The sequence below is a fragment of the Neomonachus schauinslandi genome, chromosome 9, assembly GCF_002201575.2.
Source record: "Neomonachus schauinslandi chromosome 9, ASM220157v2, whole genome shotgun sequence".
Classification (NCBI taxonomy): Eukaryota; Metazoa; Chordata; class Mammalia; order Carnivora; family Phocidae; genus Neomonachus; species Neomonachus schauinslandi.
The window spans coordinates 8,970,667-8,990,930 of record NC_058411.1 but is presented as its reverse complement, the minus strand read 5'-3'; the positions used below and the strand labels follow the sequence as shown (position 1 = coordinate 8,990,930).

The 20,264-nt window shown below is 53.2% G+C and overlaps 1 protein-coding gene across 4 annotated transcripts in view; it reads right to left on the bottom strand.

Annotated features, from left to right (window-relative positions):
• Nucleotides 1–240: 240 nt before the first annotated feature.
• SYNE3 (spectrin repeat containing nuclear envelope family member 3) overlaps nucleotides 241–20,264 on the bottom strand; it is a 52,885-nt gene continuing 32,861 nt past the window's right edge. The window contains exons 10-18 of one of the 4 annotated variants that reach the window (XM_044917873.1): nucleotides 20,107–20,241; nucleotides 17,150–17,311; nucleotides 16,839–17,011; nucleotides 16,266–16,390; nucleotides 15,306–15,310; nucleotides 14,486–14,644; nucleotides 11,237–11,386; nucleotides 10,314–10,352; nucleotides 241–459 (exon numbers count right to left, since the gene is read on the bottom strand). In XM_044917873.1, the coding sequence (XP_044773808.1) occupies nucleotides 253–459; nucleotides 10,314–10,352; nucleotides 11,237–11,386; nucleotides 14,486–14,644; nucleotides 15,306–15,310; nucleotides 16,266–16,390; nucleotides 16,839–17,011; nucleotides 17,150–17,311; nucleotides 20,107–20,241 (1,155 nt within the window). In that variant the 3' untranslated portion in view covers nucleotides 241–252. Of the gene's footprint in view, nucleotides 460–10,313; nucleotides 10,353–11,236; nucleotides 11,387–14,485; nucleotides 14,645–15,305; nucleotides 15,311–16,242; nucleotides 16,391–16,838; nucleotides 17,012–17,149; nucleotides 17,312–20,106; nucleotides 20,242–20,264 lie in introns of all 4 variants that reach the window. The other 3 variants (XM_021679677.2, XM_044917871.1, XM_044917872.1) reach the window with 3 other exon arrangements.

Here is a 20,264-nt window from a genome sequence, read left to right as displayed (position 1 = left end):
CCCCCCACAAAGAGACATCATATATGAAACGATAAAGACTGAGCATCTACATACAGAGGCTATAAAAATTCTATCCAGTATCCCCTAGTCACACACAGGACAGCTTCTGTATAAATAGACTAAGACGACACCGTATAAAAAGTGGTTTTCTTTGGAGAACGTCAGTAGAGTACGTGTCCGTCGGCCGCCTGCCTCCGCAGCCCCCGAAGCAGCGCTGGGGAGGGCGGAGGGATGGAGAGGGGCCGCCTGGGGTCAGGTGGGCGGCGGGCCGCTGTAGCGGAGCATGAGCCTGAAGGAGCGGGCGAAGTTGTTGACCATGGAGCAGCTGCGGCTGTCCTCCCCGACGGGGAGCAGGAAGAGCAGCAAGAGTAAGAACAGGAGCTGCAGGGGGAGCGCCACGCGGCACACCTTCGGGAAGAGGGAGCGGAGTCCTCGCCACCGCGCCAGCCACCGCAGACTCTGCAGAACAAAGGCAGGTGTGAGTGGGCGCAGGGGCCCTGAGTGGGAGGGGAGGGCGAGGGGGACGCTAGGCAAGCAGAGTCCCTGGGCTGACTGACTGTCTGACCGCGCGGGTCTCAGTTTGCCTGACTGTGAAGTGGGGCTAATGTCAATTTTGCCAGAAACAAAGATCTCTGGTTTTCTCAAATCATTCAAGGTATGAAAGGTACCACCATGTTTATCATCATGCTCTTCAGCATCACTTTCTCCTCCTTCTTCATCACTACCTTCACCGTCAACACCACCAATGTCACCCGAAGGCCAGGCACGCAGGTCCAAATGCCTAATGAACTTCCTTGCGGCAACATCCATGAAAGTGGCCAAAAGACATTTCCTAAAGTCTAGAGGGACTGGTTGGGTTGTGGCCTCATGGGATGTCCTCACTGCCAAAGAGTGCAGGCCCAAGAGCTGGGGACGCAGGGAAGTAGAGGTCCCGTGGCCAAAATACAGCATGGTGCAGGGCAGAGGCCTACCTCTTAGGAACCTGGCTGACTAGGTTCCAACGTAGACTCTGTCACACAGTATCTACGTGACCTTGGGAGAGTCAATAACCTCTCTGAGCCGTTTCCTTCTCTGCAAGATGGGGATAAAACACCTACCCCCATTTGTCAGGCTGTAGAGAAGACTCAAAGTATATTTATGTACCAATTTAAAAGTATATAAGCTTTTATTAGTAGGACTATTATTGTAGAATGTATCTTTTGGCCCCCTGAAGAAACAAAGGGTCACCCTCCAGGAATCCAAAGCTACAGTCAAGTGATGGTGATGATGGTGAGGAAAATGATGATGGTGAAGGTGATGATGGTGGTGGTGGTGGTGGTGATGATGATGAGGATGGTGATGAGGATGGTGAGGATAATGAGGGTGATGGTGATGGTGAAGATGATGAGGATGGTGATGGTGAAAATGATGACGGTGGTAGTGATGATGGTGGATATGATAATGGTGGTGGTGGTGATGGTGATAGCATGAGGATGATGATGGTGGTGGTGGTGATGGTGAGGAGGATAACAATGATGATGGTGAGGATGGTGATGCGGATGGTGATGATGAAGGTGATGATGGTGGTGATGGCAATGATAGTGATGATGGTGAGGATGGTGAGGATGATGATAATGCGGTGGTGATGATTATGATGGTGAGGATAACAAGGATGATGATGGTGAGGATGGTGAGGATGGTGGTGAGGATGGTGGCAGTGATGGTGATATGAAGGTGATGATGGTGGTGGTGATGGTGATGATGGTGAGGATGATGACGATGGTTGTGGTGGTGATGGTGATAAGGTGATGATGATGGCGAGGATGATGATGGCAATGGCAGTGCTGATGTGATGAGGAAGCAGGGCTGAATGGGGGTGTTCCTGGGGGGGTTCTGACCTGGGCACTTCTGACTCTCTAGCTCTCACACCTGAGTCACCTCACCTCCTGCCCCAACGATCTCCTCCAGGTTGATAACACTTGACCCTATGCCTCCAGCCTCAAATGTTCTCACTCACCGAAGCCCTTCGACACTGATTTTGCAAAACCAGACTTCTTACAACCCACACGGTGGAGAGGCCCTCCTGGTTGCACTGGTATCAGCAGGGACTCTAGGAGTGGGGGAAGGTAAGTCACCCGAGCAGCTGAGTGAGCATGAGTTCCCACAGCTGCCGGGCAGGGTCAGACCTAGTTGGCCCGTGCTCTGTTCCCTGGCACCTGCCTGGTTCATGTGCGGCTGCCTCAGCCTGTGTGGACTCTAACTCGACTCCTTGACATGTCAATTGACTCTATCTGATTCCAAATCTCTGACCCACCCAGGAGAAAGGAAAAGAGAACAACATGCTGCAGGCCCACGCTAGCCTGGCATTACACTAAACTAAAACCCTATAATTAATGGTCTCCCAAATGCAAAATCTGTTTACAGTGTCCTGTTTGTTTACACCTGCATTCACAGAGCTAGCATTCTGCTTATTTAAGTGAGGAACAGTGCCTTGGCCAGGATCCTCTGGAGAAAACATCTCTGAAGGTCCTAAGTGTGTTTGCATTGACAAGTGTTGACAAGGGGTGGTCTTTTTTCAAAAGACTCCCAGTGGCTGTTCACTTAGAGCTCACATTTTCACTTTGAGGGACCTGAATTCTGAAATGCTCTTTGAAATAAGAGATACATTTTAAAATGATCCTCAGATGTTTAGAAAACACACACACACACACACACACACATACACACAGAGGCATGAACTACCTTTCTAGAAGCCAACAAAGAAGTTGACAATCTCAGCTCTTCCCAGAGCTGGGAGCTGCTCTGTGCCTCAGTTTCCCCAGAGAAAGTGCTACCTGTGTTCCACCCAGTTAGAACTATCCGAAAGAGAAGGGGCTTCCTCTGGAAGCAATACACTCCCAATCCCTTAGGGTATGGAAGCAGGGGGTCGACAGCACATGGTGGGGGGGAGGAAATAGGGTAGGGTAACTAAATGCTTGGAAGTCCTTCAAGATCTCACACAGACCTGAGACTCGAGAGTTTTGAGGAGTTCAGGCAAGACGAGTTTATCATAGTAAATGTGACCTAATCTTCTACCTTGGATGAAAGGTGACGTGGGGGAAAAGAAAAGGTATCGAGTTCTGGGTTCTACCCTGGCTCTGGCACTTCCTAGCTGTATAACCTAGGACAGGTCACTCAGTCTCTCTGAGCCGCAGTTCCTTCATGTGTTGGGGACAAGGGAGGGATGATGCCTGCCTACCAAAGTTAGAAGGATAAATGAGACAATGCATGCTATGCTCAGTAAATGCTCACTCCCTTCCTCCTCTAACTGGTGGATACTGGGGCAGATAAGCTGCTCCTACAGCCCCACAAGCTTCCCCCTCTACCTGGTGGTGCCAGGGATCAGGCACCACCAGTCTCCTCGGGCCCATCAGAGAGAAAAGCACCAACCTCCTTAAATGCCATCTCTTGTCCCCTCAAAGGCCCTCATGTCCTCCTGCCACTGGGCCTTTGCACAGGCTATCCCTTCTGTCTGGAATACTAATCTCCCTCCTTTTCCCAATGCACCTAATTAGTTCCTACTGATCACTCTAGTTTCAGCTTGTGAGTGGCTTCCTCAGGGGCACCTCCCCTGCTGTAGACCAAAAAATAGCCCCATTATACATTTTCACAGCCCCGATACCTTCCCTTTGGATGACTGATTAAAGTCCATGGTCCCCTTGACTCCTCGGAGGCAGGGTCCACATTCATTTGCTCAACAAATATGTGCTGAATGAATGAAAGAGGGAATGAGAGAGTCCTTCCCTTCCTGCATGTCTGACTGTCTGCTCCTCCCTTGGTGTCCATGGGGTAACCACACAGATCCTCGCTGACCACTGGCTGTGGCTCTTCCCACTGTCCAGATGCTCTGCCATTGATGAACACCCTGGACACAGCCCAGCAGCTTTCAGTTCTCCCCGCCAACTTCTTTGTTGGCTTCTAGAAAGGTAGTTCATGCCTCTGTGTGTATGTGTGTGTGTGTGTGTGTATGTGTGTTTTCTAAACATCTGAGGATCATTTTAAAATGTATCTCTTATTTCAAAGAGCATTTCAGAATTCAGGTCCCTCAAAGTGAAAATGTGAGCTCTCCCCGCCCCGCCCATTCCCCAGAGGAAGGAGCTGAGTCAACGGGAAAGGAACCAGGCCAAGGTCACACAGACAGCCTCCCTCACCACATCGTTCCACGCCCAGGCTCTGCCCACCATCCCACATGGTGTTCTCACAAGAAACAACTCAGCCACAACACCAACAACGAGAGTCACCCCGGGCCCGAGGTGTCAGTCAGCCTACATCTGTTGAATCTGGTCCCACCCCGAGCTGGGGCCCCCAGCGTGGAAGTCACGCTGCGTCACCACCGGGGCCTTCAGGGCTTTCCTGGGTGGGGTTTCACCACCACAGAGATGTTTCCAGGCCAGCACCAAGAGGGATGGGTAGGGGCCAGCTTTCCCCTGGCAATTCAAGATGGCCACCACGAAGCTGTCACTAGCAATTTCTCCAGTCCCTGAAGGCACCACATGCTGGCTGGCTTCCTCTCCCTGGGTTTCCCTCAGAAGGGGGCCGTGTCTGGGGCCCACTGCATTTCCCCAACTGCGCCGGTGAGTCTTAGGGTGGCCAGGGTTTCCTGGGCCAGGGCCTGCTCGCCATGCCTGTGATAATGTCTTCGCTGACTGCTCACTGCCAAAGCACCGAGTTACAGCCCCAGATTCACTTCCCGTGAGACCTCAGGGGTTCTGGACAGTTCCACGCAGGGACAGGACAGCAGTGGCTGGGGTGGGGCTGGGTTCATTTTATCTCCTTCCTGAGTGGCTCTGCACACGATGGTCAGGCCACAGACTGTATCTTTCCAGAACCTTGAGTTGGTTTTGGAGAGAGATGGGAGATGACATCATCTGAGCTGGCCTTTTGGAGGTGGTTTAGTTAGTTGGTGGGAAGGACCTCTGGATCGACGACCGGAGTGAGGAGAGATTTTGTCACTACTCAAGTAAGGATGCGAGCCTCATTTGGGAGCAGATGTACGGGCATATGGCTCCCTTCCCTTCCCTTCCTTCCTTCCCTCATCATTCCTCATCTGAGATCCATCCATGACCAGGCTCTGAGCTTGGGACCAGAACCAAGGTTGGTGAGGGTCTGGGAGGACCCGGAGGCATCCGGCTTGGGAAAGTGGGTGGTCATGATGTTTTTCACTGATATGGGGACTGGGGCTTGGTTGGGTGCGGGGAATACAATGAGGCTATCTCTGGACATGCTGAGTCTGAGGGTCTGTGGGACTCCCAAGTAGATGTCCAGCAGGTGGGTGGGCCTTTGGGACTGAAGTCAGAAAGGAGACCTGGACTGGAGAGATGGACCCAAGAGAGTGGGAGGCCTGGAGTCAGGAAACAAAGCCACGGCAGCAGAAGGAACCGCCCAGATGGCTGCAGAAAACCCCGTAGATACAACCACTGAAGAAAGAGGCACTGTACGTCCAGTGTCTCTAGCAGCCGCAGAGATGACTTATTAATTACAAAAGAAAGGACAGCACTGTATGGGGGAGAAGGCTGGCAGGCACCCCCTTAATCACGTGGTCAGCGTTAGCATCAGCGATGTTGGGGCCACAGTGACACCGTGGGTCTCCCAGTAAGATGCGCCAAGAACATAGCATCCCTTCTGCAACATTCCTGCCAGAAATGCACAGCCCGATTGCAATCGCAAGGAAATACCAGGGAAATGTGCCTTGAGGGACATCCTAGAAAATCTCTGACCTGGACTCAAGGTCAAGGTCAAGAAAAATGGAAGACTAGTTCTAGCCTAGAGGAAACCAAAGAGATGTACAAAGTGAATGCACTGGGTGACCCTGGACTGGATCCAGCATGGAGGAAAGAGGTCTATAAAAAAGACCAGAAGTGGAATATTAGTACAACAGAATATGACTCGGTACAAAAAGAAATGAGCTATCAAGCAACCCCAAAACCAGGCAGGAAACTTAAATGCATATTATCAAATGAAAGAAGCCGATCTGAGAAGGCTCCATACCGTCCGATTTCAACTCTATGATGTTCTGGAAAAGACATAACTACGGAGACAGTAGAACAATCCGTTGTTGCCCGGGGCTGGGTGGGGGAGGGATGAGTAGGTGGCGCAGAAGGCAAGTGGGCTGGGTGACGGGAGGATGAGGAAATAGAGCACATAGAGATGAACTTGTCTGGATTTCTGAAGTCAAAGACAAGTTTCAAAAACTTGATGTCCGAAGGGTTAGCATAGACTCTTTCCTACATTGGCGGTAGCTCGTTGCTTCTGGGCTCGGTGGACGGATGGACAGACAGGGCCCTGGGATAACACAGCACATGGGTGGAGGCCCGTCCGGGGCTCTCTCCTTTTCAAGGTCAGAGACTGCGTGGTCCCATCCAAGCCCAGCCCTTTGACCAAGGAAGAGCCAAATTTAGCCCCCAAAGTTGCACAGTGAATCACACGGGGACAAAGCCAAGTGACATCTCCTCTGTCCCCACCTGAACTGGGCCCTTTGTCACATATGGAGAAGGGGCCAAGAGGCCACGCTCCTCCCACTAAAAAAAAGGTGGTTTTGAGTGGCAAAGGCCAGGCACGTGTGTGTTCCAGCATAGTACCTAGCACACAGGAGAGATTTTTAAAAAATCATACTTACCGAGAGAGAAAGTTACCATCTAACGTGGAGAACTCACAAAGGCTTCCTTAGATTTAGTATCTGAGTTTTTCATCTGATCTGGGATGCCGATTGTGAGGTGTGTCATTATTTTACAAACCACTCGGGAAGGACAGAACCAACCAAGATGGGGCACCTGACGAGAGACTCCACCTAAAGCTGGGGCACTGAGGGGCTGTGCCTTCCCTTTCAGGGGAAACGAGGAGTAATCCCACCTCCCAGAAAGGGGAAGCAAGGAAATATGAGGTATGATCTTGGCACTGGGTGAAGCGAGGGGAATTCTTCTTCCCTGCGAATGTGAGCCATAGGCTGGAGCTCCCAGAGGCCGGGTGTCTGAGTTTACACAATCAGTGTGAGCCAAAGGAAAACAAAACAGGACACCACCTGCAAGCAAAGATTTTCCATTTAGAGAAATCTCAGGTGGAGGGCGTCCTGGGTGGCAGAGGGAAGCAAGCCCAAATCCTCGCTGAGAGGAGTAGACCGTAGTAAGTCGCCCAAATTCCAGAAATGTGAAAATGTGAAAAATCACTAGTCTTAAGACCTACACAATATGATCAAGGAAATAAAATGCAACTTTGGGTCGCTCAGCATCTGGGGCTGCACCAGGGTCCACAGCGTGCACGGGAGGCGTTTGCTCTCCACTCCTGCAAACCGGGGCACTGGCCCTGCTCCAGCTGACCCAAGCCATCAGAAACCCTTGCAAATCTGCTCTTCAACGCAAAGTTTGTCACAAGAAGGACTGCACCCCACTTCCCCGGGGCCAATGCAGAAATTCAGGCGACTCACGGCCCAGTTGCAATTTAAAAAGCAATTACATTTCATGTGTCTGAAGGCTGCAGGCACGCGGATCCGGTGGCATTGAGCTGGCAAGTGTGTAGGAAGCTGCAAATTTAATAAATCTTAATTATTGTGTTTATACAAACAAGCAGGCTGAAGCCATTGACGTCGCTGGAGCTTTCAATGACTCGGTGCACGCAGAGAAAGAAAAAAAGTGTGGAGAACCAACTGCTCATAAATAATTAGCTTTGGGGCAGGTTTTTTTTCTTTCTTTTGGATTAAAAAATCACATACGAAATGTTTTTAGGTTGGCAAGATTACAACGCCTGAAGACAGAGTCTATTTTCTGCCTGTCAGGCCTGCGGGCGGGTGTGTGTGTGTGTGTGTTTGTGCACAGTGCACGCACGCACATGCCCACACACCGACCACAAGAACCAAACCGAAGGGAAGAATTCCCCCACCCTCAGAAGCATCACTGCTCCCTTGGTTCGCAGAAAGATAAGCAGGTGCGGTGTCCAAAGAAGTCTTTGGGGCCTCATTTACATGGCAATTAAGAACCTACTGTGCGCAGTTGTTACAAGAACTCTGCCTACTCTTAGCTCGGTGGACCCTCATTCTGTTCTGTGCAAAACGGGCTGAGGGATTCGTCAACAGGAACACACACTAACGGTGGGTCCTAGATTCAGATCCAGGGCGCGGAGCTGTGGTTCTCAGAGTAGAGACTCAGCGCCAGTGAATCAAACACCCGGGGTGGGACCCAGAAATCTGTGCTTAAGCTGTCACAGAAGTGATCCCAAGATGGCCTCTGCACACTGACTTGTAGGCTGCTTACTTCTCTGCAGCGGGCTTCGCAAAAGCCAGCCAGCAAGCACCGAACTCAAATTTTCACACACCCAATTATTTTACCCAGAGCCCGAATAAGCACATTTTTTCTTAGCCATGTAGAGCCTGCCTGTTTTCCAGACCCTACAAAACTGTGCCCAACCTCTGCTGGTCACGGATAAGACAACACCTGTTATAAAGACCCGAATCCGCCGTTGCCCTTTAGGGCCCCTGCCCCAGAGACGCGCCGCCGTGCGGAGCACCACCAGCTAGACGTGTGAACCCTTCCTCCCAGGCACCCTCCACCCAGCTGGGACACGCAGTCCACTGGGGTGGGTCTCTGCTCTTGTGCTCACTGATGGATCCCAAGTGCCCGAATCAGTGCTTGGCACAAAGTCGGTGCTCAGTAAATCCTTGTGGAATGAGTGAATGAATGAATGAATGACAGACAGCAAATGAACACAAGGCTGTGGACACTCCACATTCAGCCAATCACAGGCTGCCAGGAAACTGAGCCTGGTCTAGAGGCCTGGTGCCCCCAGCCATGTGTCCCCCTACTCAGAAACATTCAGTGAGCACTCACCGTGTGCAAGGCATCAGGGGACCCAGACATGACTCCCACTGATTCCACCCAGGAGCTCCAGATCAGATGGGGGCTCCCCAGGGAGGGGCTTAAAGTGTGGAGGCCACCAGGAGCCACGAGGCTAGACTGTGGGAGCCACCCCATCCTTCCTGATGCTCTTCCCCATTTCTTGGGGGAGGCTCTGTGTTATTCTAAATTGGGGGGAAAACCAGCCCTCTAGCCTCTCTGAAGAATTCTACAATCGTTCACATGATCTTCCACATTCATACACGAAGGAAGGAAAGTCAGCATTGATAATTCCATTTTCCAGATGGGGAACGTAAGCCCCGAGAGGCAAAGCAACTTGCCCAAAGCCACAAGGCTAGTTGACGCCGGGTCCAAAGCATAGCGTTGGTCTTGTGACGGCCCCACCCAGCCCAGGGGACACCCACTGCCCTGCAGATGTGAGACGTGAACCCCAGCTGGAGACCAAGAAGAAATCCTGGTGTGCAAAGCACCTGGAAACAGATGCCATGGCATTAGGGATCTTGAGGAACCCAGAGCTCCTTGGAGCAGAGCACGCCGAAGGCTCACTTCGTTACCGGCCAGGGCTTGGCAGGGAAACAAGTGTGTTCTCTTGGAAAAGGTGACATCAACTTACACTGGGTTTTCCCTGAGGAAGGGATACCCGCCAGGCCCCCAGGATGCCGTCTCCAAGGCACAGTGTGGAAAGTCAAGATGTGGGCTCCGGAGCCAGAGGCCAGAGACCACCCAGAAGCCGCACGCCTGGGCCGAACGAGGGATTCCAATCCTGTCGTGGCTCCGTTTCCTTGGAGGGAGTGACACCTCTTGAGCGTTGATGGGACAGTTAAATGAGATGCCCTGACCATGATTTAGCACGGTTCCTGGCACACAGTGGACGGGCACTACCTAGCATCTCGAGTAATAATAATTGTTACTCATTAGCATTATTAATGCTGTTACTGTGACTGCTTTGGCCTGCAAGCACCTCGGGAGTGGCTCTGAGCACTTCTCAGCGGGCCCGAGTGCAAACACCTGCTGGTAGGACAGGAAAGGCACAACTCCCTCTTCCTCTTCTGTCCCCCCTGCCGCCATGCCCCAGACGCCCGTCACCACTCAGGGGGCCGCACGATCCAGTGTGCCCGGAATGGTCCGGGTTTCCTGGGACAGTCCTGGTATACACCTGTTGTCACCACAGAACCGTCCATTCCCCACCGTGTCCTGGTTTTGCATGAAAAACTCCAGGGTCCCTCCTCTATCATGGGTGTGTCACAGCTGAGTACATTCTGCTCCCTCCTGGGGCTTCCCAAGGGCCTTGGGGCCCAGCACAGGGCAGCCCAGAGCTCACTGCCCATAAAATGTGCCTCGGACCTCATGGAACCTTCCAGAAAGCCCAGGAGTCTGGCTTCAGCATCGCAGGCCTACCAGCCTCCAGACGCCCTGCCCTCTAGCATGTGCAGCAGATGGCAGACACGGTACCTTCTGGAATCCAGTCGGCTCCCCTGGAGAACTCTGTGTCTGTTATTTTCGGGAAGGAGAGGAAAAGGGGAAAAAAAGACGTTAAGTGAGTGAAACTCAAATCCCAACAGAGCCTGTAATGGAATATTCATTCTGTCAGGGGAGTGTTTCTTTAAAACTTCTGGTCATCTGGATAGGCTGAACCGGCAGGTGATTCGATTTAATGAGCTTTTTAACGCACTTCAGGCCCAGGTGGGATTCCGTCTGGGAAGGCCTGGGCGGGTGGCCACCAGGCCGGGGCTGCACTGACACCTAGTGGCCAGCATGGCTGTTGCAGGGACCGCGGAGCTGGAGCGCCAAAGCTTGGCGTCTGGGGAGGCCATCTCAACGGCCCCCCATCTGGGGCTAACCCTTGTGCCTCAGTTTCCCCGTCGCTTCTCAGGGAATAACAACAGCATCTCCTTTATAGGGTTGTTACGAGGACATCGCACTTCATAAAGGCTCTCATGACTATTACTATTGTTTTGTGCAAAGGGACACGGGGACCCCAGGGCCATGCTCCCCTCTATCACGCCTTCCCCAGCGGGGCATTCTGAATGCTGGCTCTGCTGCTTCCTAGCTCCATGACCCGGGAGTTCCAATTCTCAGAGGCTCAGCCATCACTGCCCCCCCGCCAGCCCTTTGGAGACTGGAGACAGGACTGAACGGGGTCCTGAAGGTTTCAGCTCAGAAGGCAGCAAAGCGCTCCTGAAACATTAACCGGGACGGCTCCTGCCATCGTTCCTGGAGCGCCAGCCACATGGGGTGGCAGGACGGCCACGTGACATCTTAAAGCCAAGCACTAGGACCCGTGAGCATGGCCCAGCTCTGTATCCCCACATGAACCTGGGCTCAGCCGGAGTCCCATCCCCGGGGCCTGGGGCCCACGCTTCCTTAGCACCTACCAGCAGGTAGCCAGAGTCCTTGAGCTTGGACTTGTACAGCATCCACTGGTAACGCAAGTCCTCCAGCTCGTTGGAGGTCCCCCTTGCTGGCCCGAGATGGAGGAGGTTCTCGAAGAGATGCTGACCTTCTGGCACCCGAGCCTCCAGCTCCTGTGGGGGAAAAGCAGTGTCACATGTGCCCTCCAGATGGCCCAGACGTTCCCACCGGGCCGGTCAGCAGGAGCCTGTCAAATTTCACTTGAGAGGAGGCTGGCAGAGCCTGTAAAGTGAGAATCCCATCGTGCAAATCCACGGGCAGTCGCTTTCTGGAACAATACAGAATGACCTCCACGGTCACTTCCATCTCTGATGTTCTAGAACCAAGTCCTCTGGAGGGCTTGACATAAGAGTTGCCATCATTACAAAAAGCTACGACTTTTCTGTTGGCATGGTTAAGCCTGGACGTGCGCTATTGGGATTGGGCAGATTATCTTCAGGACTACTGAGCCGTAGTGATGTGGGGGTAGGAGCGGGGCTCTAAATCGGAGTGCATGGGTCTAAATTCTGGCTTTGTAGCCCTGCTTTCACCCCATCTTGCTCGTAGTGTGATACGGGCAGTTTGCTTAGCTTCTCAGAACCCACTAGAATGAGAGCTGTACAAGAGTAAGGAGGCTTAACCTGGGGCAATTGCAAGTCATCTCTGATACGGCTGGAGTTGGGCGGTGATGGCGAGAAATGAGTCGTGGCCAAATGTGAGGTAGGAGGTCTGCAGGAAGGACTCCCTGCTCATAATCCCCTAGGTGATTGGACCAAACCTCTCGAGAGGACAAAGTATTAAAAACACTTAAAAGGCATCAAAGAGTTGGCAAGAGGGCGAGGCACATCAGGCTAAAATCTGGGAAGTGATGAAGCCCAGAGAAGTAAGCCCAGTGTTCAGGCCTGCTTTTGCCTGCAGGACACCTGCCGTTCTGGAAGAAACAGTTGTGAAACAGATCATGCTTTTGGCAGCCTCACGGGGCTATGGAGACAAAGGTCAAGGTCTGGGCTCTGTAGGGGTGGAGACTCTCATAACCCGCTCCCCCTGTGGCTGAGGCTCCTAAAGGTGAATCCGAAATAAACTCACACCCTGTGTGGACCGAAGCCCACTCCAAGTCACCAGGAGCGCAGGGAGCCTCCAACATTGAACTTCGATTCCCTGGCTTCAGAACAAGAAAGCCCTCCTTGCCTGGAAGCCACAAACAAAATCCCCTCTGGAGAAGAGATGATCCTCAACCTCAAATGACCCCCATAATACCTCTATCACACATAATCAAAGCAGCCCCAGGGCGCCTGGGTGGCTCAGTTGGTTAAAGCAACTGCCTTCGGCTCAGGTCATGATCCTGGAGTCCCGGGATTGAGTCCCGCATTGGGCTCCCTGCTCAGCGAGGAGCCTGCTTCTCCCTCTGACCCTCCCCCCTCTCATGTACTCTCTCTCATTCTCGCTCTCTCAAATAAATAAATAAATCTTTAAAAAAAAAAAAAAAGCAGCCCCATACATGCAAGACACCGACAACAAGAACAGGCAGAAACAACACGCAGAAAAAACGTTCCTAAAATGACTTAAGATATTAGAATTATTAGACACACTTGTTATTAGACACACTCGGTAAAACAGGTCTCTTTACTAGGCTCGAAGAATTAAAAGCCAGGCTTAAAAAGTTCAGCAGGGATCTGGAAGCTATGAAAAGTGACAGAGTGGTATTTCAAGAGAACTGGGTAGAAATTCTAGAACTGGGGAATATAGTATCAAAAGTTGAAGGCATAACAGACATGTGTAATAGTGAATGAGACACAGCTAAAGAGAGAATTAGTAAACCGGAAGGTAGGGTAGAAAAACTCTCCAGAATGCAACAGGAAGAGACTGGAGGATGAACAAGACACAAGAGAAGGGAGGAGACATAGAGCCCACAGTGAGAAGGAATACCATGTTTCAGCAGCAACACAGAAGGAGAGGGGAAGGGAAACAAGGCGATATGTTAAGAGGCAATAAGTTAAGAAAGTATCGGAGAATTTTCCAGAAAGACTCTAGACCACAGATTCCAGAATCCAGATGAATTCCAAATAAGAGAACTGAAAAGAAATCCAAACCCTAACATATCATAGTAGAACTGCTGAGAAATTAGGAAAAAGAGGTAGGCTGGGGCTTGGTTGAGAATGGCCTCATGTGATATGCTTAAGGTGGGGGTGGGGTTGGACTCTATACTGAAAGGTTCTCGTCAAGGGAAGAACAAAGCCAGATTTATGATGCTGAAGGTCACTCTGGCTGCAGAATTGAGCTGTGACCTGGATGGGGGCCCAAAAGGAAGGAAGGAGGCCAGCTGAGAACCTACTGCCATAAATCAAGGTTAGAAATGGTAAGTACCTAGATTAACATAGTGGTAGCAAGAGGGTGCAGAACAAAACACACCCAGGAGGTGGAATCCAGGAGGGGTGGGGGACTATTTAGATGTGGGAGTGGAGTAGAAAGAAGACTGGTGGTAGAAGGATGGCAAAAATGACAATGACGCCCCTATCCCACCTCCCCCCGCCATATCCATTCCCTTTGTAATATGACCTTGAGTCCTTCCCTCCAAGAGGTGGAGTCTGTTTTCCCTCCGCATGAATCTGGCTTGGCCTTGTGATTTTCTTTGTCCAACAGAATACAGGGCAAGTAATGTGGCAGTTCCTACTCTAGGCCCCAGAAGCCTTGGGTGCTCCCACTCGCCCTTGGACGATGCCTCTGCTACTAGAAGCCTGGGCTGCCCCACAAGAGGAGAAGAGATGTGTGGTCCATCTCATGCTCATCTCCATCAGCCTGCCAACCCCCAGAGTAGAGCCACCCAGCCAACCTATAACTGACAGCAAATCAGGGAGCCCCACAAAACCAGAAGCATTGCCCCGATGGGCTTAGCCTAGATTGCCAACCTTCTGAATCATGAGTTAAATGAGCATGTGCTGTCTGAAGCCACAAATGGTTGGGATGATTTGTTACACAGCAACAGCTAACTGATTTCAGAGTCGTGATTAGTAGTGATATTTTCCAAGTTGGGGAAATACAGACGTAGGCTGAATGAATGAATGGTTCTTCTAAAATACGTGAACCAAAAAAGTTTAAGAACTGTTATTTATACACAAGTAAAAATGGCTCACAAGCCATGTGTGTGCTCTTTTTTTTTTTGAAGAACTCCCTGGTGGCAAACACGTCCACGGGGGCAAACCCTGTGGACAGAGGGCCTTTCCGTGGGAACAAACCTGTAGCTTCGTTTCCCTGGTCTTCAAATCCTTGGCGGTGGCAGTTCTCATCGCGATGATTCTAACCAGCTTGGCATTTTCCACCTCTAACCACTGCTCAAAGTCCCTCAGGAGCTGGGAGAAACCTTCATGGCTGCCGTCTTCCTGGAGCGGGTTTGCCTGAAGGAACACGCAGCAGCACGACCAATGCATCAGAGGTGAAACAGCCCCCTGGGCCCGCATCCCGGGGGTCTCCTCTGAGGCAGAGGGTGGGGATGAGGATGCCCAAAGGTAAGGAGAGAGGCCTGGGTGGGAGGGGGCACGTCTCTCCATTCAGTGTGGCCACGTTAGGAGTTTAATTCTGATTCAGGTCTGGGGGTCCTGCGGGGTTGGGGTGGCCCAGGGGGTCAGTGTGGGCTGGTGCTCAGGGCGCCCTGGGCCCCCTGGGGCTGTGCCGCAGGACCTCGTGGATGGGTGCCTGCAGACTGTGCAGGATCACTGCACTTTCAGCCCCGAGCTGCTGGAGCTGTGACAGTGGGTCATCGTGGTCACCTGCTGGTCTCCTAGTGGCAGCCACCACCATTCCTTGCCAGGATGGCTATAACGGTGGTCACCCTTGCACACACCTGTCCCTCTCCGGGCTCTGCAGCCAGAGGGAGCCGTCTAAAATGCAAGTCCGTCCAGCAAGGCCGTCGGTGTGGCCCTCTGAGAGCCTCAGTCCTGGCTCTGCTGGACCCCGTGCCGCCAGCCACCTTCCCGCCAACACCCCCACCCCCGGAGCCCGAGCCCCAGACACCTCTTGACCCCTGGCACTTGTGCTCTCTCCCTCTGTGTGTCTTACACCGTCTCCTCTGCATGGGACACACTCCTCCTCTCCTCTCCCTGACTCCCGCTGGGCCATGAGGATTCCCCTACATTTTCCCAGGAGGCCTTTGCTGTCTCTGAACTGGGTCCCGGTCTCTCTGCATCAGCTCCTACAGCATCTGCCCTCTGCCCCAGCCCACTGCCCTTACTTAACTGCCTGTGGTTCCCACTTCCTCGCTCCTCAAAATGCGCTCCGAGGCCTAGCAGCCCGGGCGTCCCCCTCTAGCTTCAAGAAATGCAGAGTCCTGGGCCCTGCCGAAGCGGGATCCGCGTTTTTCTACGCGGGGAGCACACTGCAGTGTCAAGAGGCTCTGCACTGGGGTCTGCGTTCCTGCGGGTCAGAAGCACCTCCGCTTCGCCCACAGCTGGCCCCGGCCCCGAGCGCAGGCCTCCGGGGACAGCCACGCTCGGCAGGTGATTCGGGAAGGGGCAGTGCAAGAATACAGGGGAGACTGAGAGCTGGCGTGTGGCTTCTGAAGAACGAGGAGGGAACGTCTTTTCAATGCGGTTCCTTGTTTTAAAAGCCGTCAAGAGAAGGGATGGACGACACTAGGTCATTAGGCTAGATCTTTTGGACAAAATACAGCTTATGGCACAAAAAAGGGACCCAGCCTGCATGATTCAATCCGGGGCCAGCAGGAAGCTCTCAGCCCTGTAGGGCCGGCTGGCTACGTCTTCTCCGAGGGGTGAGGACCTGTCTGCCCGAGGGATGCTTCTGACCTTCCCTGTGGCCTGGGTCTGGGGTCTCCGGGTCCCTCTGTGCCGTGGCACGAGGGGCAGGGACAGGTTCACCCAGGATGGGACGTGGCCAAGTCCTGAGCTGAGCGTGTGGCCCCTGGAGGGGAGGGGGCTTTGTTGAAGACCCCCCCCCCGCATCCCTGACTCCGGCCCCAGCCTCCCAGGGCCCAGGGAGCCCCACTAGGCAGACGCACCTGACGGGGACGCCTGCAAACAGGATCCATGGGATCGATGAGAAACCCGGCCTTCGGGATGTTGTTGGTGAAAATCATTTTCTTCCCTGAGTCCACTTCCGTCTTTTGCAGCTGCCGGTTTCTGATGAGGCTGGAGACAAACGAACGGCCCAGTCACTGCGGTGATGCAATAGGGGACTCACCAGGTCACCGGGGCATCATGTGGCAGGAGCCGATCTTTCGGGTCGACTGTCCTTCGGGTTTGTCAGGACGTTCCCCAGGCACGTGCATTCCCAGTTTCCCACTGACCCACCTTATGCTGTCATTAAAGTGCCTATACCCATCGATGCAGGCGAGGCCCAAGCCAGCACGGGCTGGAGGCTCACCCCCCGCCGCCGCCCCGCTGGGGCACTCCCCGGCTTCTACTGCTCCCACTAGAACTGTCCTTGGGCCAGAGCGGAGATGCACGGAGGCACCTGGCGCCATGCTCGGCACCCAGCCGAACCCCAGCCTCCTGTTCTAAGGGCACCACTGAGCTCTCCCCTGCATGGAAAGGGGGTGTTGCCTGAGACCAGGCTCAGAGCCGGGGACCCCCTCACATCAGCAGGCTTTCCTCCAGCTGCCTCAGGGCCTGCCACGACTCCATCAGTTCCTCTAGCTCCTCCTGGACCACGGCAGCCCCTTCCGGAGAAGACTTCTTCATCACCAGCTGGCCGTGCGCTTCGACCAGGGGCAGCTGGGCCTCCTTCTCCGGGAATTCAGCCAGCAGCCTCTAAAGGACACACATGCGAACACGCAGCCCCCACAGTGAGCTCTCGGGGCAGGGGTCTCTGCTCCCCCGTGTGGAATCTTTGGCCTCCCAAGCCTGCCTTCTGGGAGGCAAGTGAGGGAACTGGGACAGCCACCTTACCTCGACTTTGACCTCTTGGGACTGGGCGTCCCATGGGCCCGCATCCTCCTGGTGTGATTCCAGCTTCTGAGTGACCATGGCAATCCACTGTCGCAGCTCCAGCAGCTCGTGGTGGAAGGTGCAGTGTTCCCGCACACTCTGCTGGCTCCTGTCCGTGAGATCCTGTAGCACAGCCCCGGGGGGCCCAGGGCGCTCTGAGCGCTGGCGGCCACTGGGACTCCGGGCCCCTCCATTCTGCAGGACCCCTGGACCTGCCCTGGGGCAAGATGCCCCCCGCCAGGGCTCCCCACCCAGCAGGAACACAAGAGGTGAGTCCTCCCTTCTGCCCAGGACAGGGAATTTATTCTGGAAAAACCAACTCTGGTTTAAAGTATCTCTAAGCCTGTCTTAACTTTTATAGACAGTACCATGTCTGGATGAGGGTGTGGGCAATCGGAGCTCCTGCCCACTGCTAGTGTGGGTATCAATCATACCCCACTGGGGGAAACCCTAGGTCAGTATCTACTACAACTGAACACAGGCATCCCTATGACCCAACCGTTTCACCCTGGGTGTCTACCTAACAGATACAAATATATTTTCACCAAAAGGCATGCATGTGGTGTTGCTTCTGATAGCCCCAAACTGGAAACTACCCAAGTGGCCATCAACAGAAGTATGGATACGTATGTTGAGGTCGCTTCAGACAGTGGAATATTTTACAGCAGCAAGAATGAGCAATCTACGCAACAATCTAATACATTATGAATGAGTGGACAGCTAGAAGCCAGAGACAAAAGAAAACGTTTCTGATTCAATGAAAATAACGTATAAAATCAGGCAAACCCAATCCATGGTGTTCCAAGTTGAAAGTCAGGTGCCAGGAGTGGTGGGCAGTGACCATGGGGGGCATGAGGGGCTTTGGGGGCTGGGTGAAGCCACTATTATTCTGTGATTCTGTGTCATGATCTGGGTACTGGTAATGTGGACAGTTTTAAAAAATTCATCAAACTACACACTTAGATGTTTGCTTTTCTATATCTGATTATACTCTGATAATTTTTGAAAATGGTCTTGCTTTCCCCGCTCCCCCCCCCTCCTCTGGGTCAGCCACTCTCAGCTCTCTGAGGCTGGGGCCTTGTTCTTCTGTCTTCAGGGAAGGAGGGCCCCTGTCCTCCCGGTCACCCAACCTGGGGCCCTCTGAGCCCTCCCTCTCAGCCCACTGCAGAGCACTCAGACCCCAGGGTCTCCTGTGATCCCTGGCAGAGGCCACCATGGGCCCTGCCCTCCTGCATTCCAGATGCTGGCTGACACCTTTGGATGCCAGGCCCACTAGAGCTGGGGACGCAGAGACAGTGCATCCCATCTTCCTGCAACAAACCAGTGACCAGAGCCTGAAGAGTCACCTAAGACTCCACTTCTCCACAATGTCGCCACCACCACCACCCCTCCTGTCCCCTGCTCACCAGCTCAGACCCCATGCTTTCAATAGCCTCGGGTCGCTTAGGGGGGTAGGTGCCCCCCAGGGGGAGACAGGAGGATCACCTGGGCTGTGGGGGAAGGACTTATTAGCACTTATTAGATTTAAAAAGCCCTGAGTACCACTGTAATAAAAGGGGGGCACGACTTCTTTGAAGAAGTATGTAGACAATAAATGAAGAGTCACGAGAGCATTGGAGTATCAGCATACCGCCAGCATTAGTTCATCTAGACCTTAGGCATCACTTAGATCAATGGGCATCTACAGGTGAAGCCGTGTTTCCTGGAAGCTCACGGGGAGGGGCGGGGGGGGAGGGGGGTTTGATTGTGACAGTGATGGGGCAGGGATGACACCTGCAGATACAGTGAGAGCGGCAGGTGTTACCATCCTGCTGCCCCATGGCCTGCAAGGTTTCCTCGTGCCCTGCCTGAATCCACAGGGCTGAAAACCCTGCCCATCATGACCCGAGCTCGGACACTTTCCCCAGATGAGGGACAAACACAGAGGTTTCTGCAGTTCTAATGAACACGCTGATTTTTCCAGGAATGCCTCTATTTCGTCAGCTGGTGGAAGACTGTGCTTTGGTGTGACTGAAACTTCACCAAAGGTTGTTCACATTTTCAGAGAATCTCATAAAGTAGAGGCATTTCGGCTGTCACCCAGGCGGGGCGCATCTTCCTGTGACCACCTTCAGCGCTCACATGAAAGACAAGCATTTTATTCTAACTTGCCTTTTTTCTTTCCTATTACAGGAAGGGCATTACATGCCATTCTTAAATTGTGTGGGTCACTTATACTCTCTCTGAGTTTCGGGATGGCATGGGATGTTGGGAACATTTGTTATTAAAATAGGCTGGGTCCGGTAGAGTGGAGAAGCCCACCTTAGACTAAGTTTTCTTGAGGAATGGCTGCCTGACAGCCGGCTCCACAATCCCCAGGGTACTCGTGACAAAGGCAGACCCAGGCCCCCATCTGAATCAGCCACTGAAACTTGTCCTCAGGCCAGTTTTGAAGAAGCCTGCACCCCATTCCATTCCCAGGGCTCAAGGGGCCATCAGAAATGTGCGCACCCCACGGAGCCCCAGGCGGCCGCTAGAGGGCACTGCAGAGGAGGCTCCGAGCAGCCGCCATGCAACGTTCAGTTGCCCTTAACACAGCCAATGTCCACTGCACCCCAGGGCTGCTGTGGGGAGCAGAGCAGCCTGTTCTGTTCCTTGGCCTCCTGGAACACCTGGATTTGTATCTGAACCTGCTGTTTTGCTGACTCATGGTCCATCTACCCACTAGAATATAACCCCCCAGGGAGCAGGGGCTTTGGCTGTCTGGCTGAGGCCCAGAACACTGCCTGGCATACAGGAGGCGCTCAATAATCATCTGCTGAATGAATGAGGAAGAGAAGAAAGGAAGGGAACAAGAAAAATGGAAAGGTTTGAAGGAAAAAGGAAGAAAAGGCAGAGAAAGACCCCCGGAGTGTAGGATCCCAGGTGCCTGGGTTTACCTCCAGAGACCTCTGCAGGGCCTGGTAGTCGGTGGAAATCTGGTCCATTTTGTGCTGGTGGCCGGGGTTCCCCTGGACGAGAGGCCTCATGGCCTCCATCTGTGCCCCCAGGTCCAGCGCCTCTTCCTGCAGCCCCTGCAGGAAAAACAGCAAGTGTG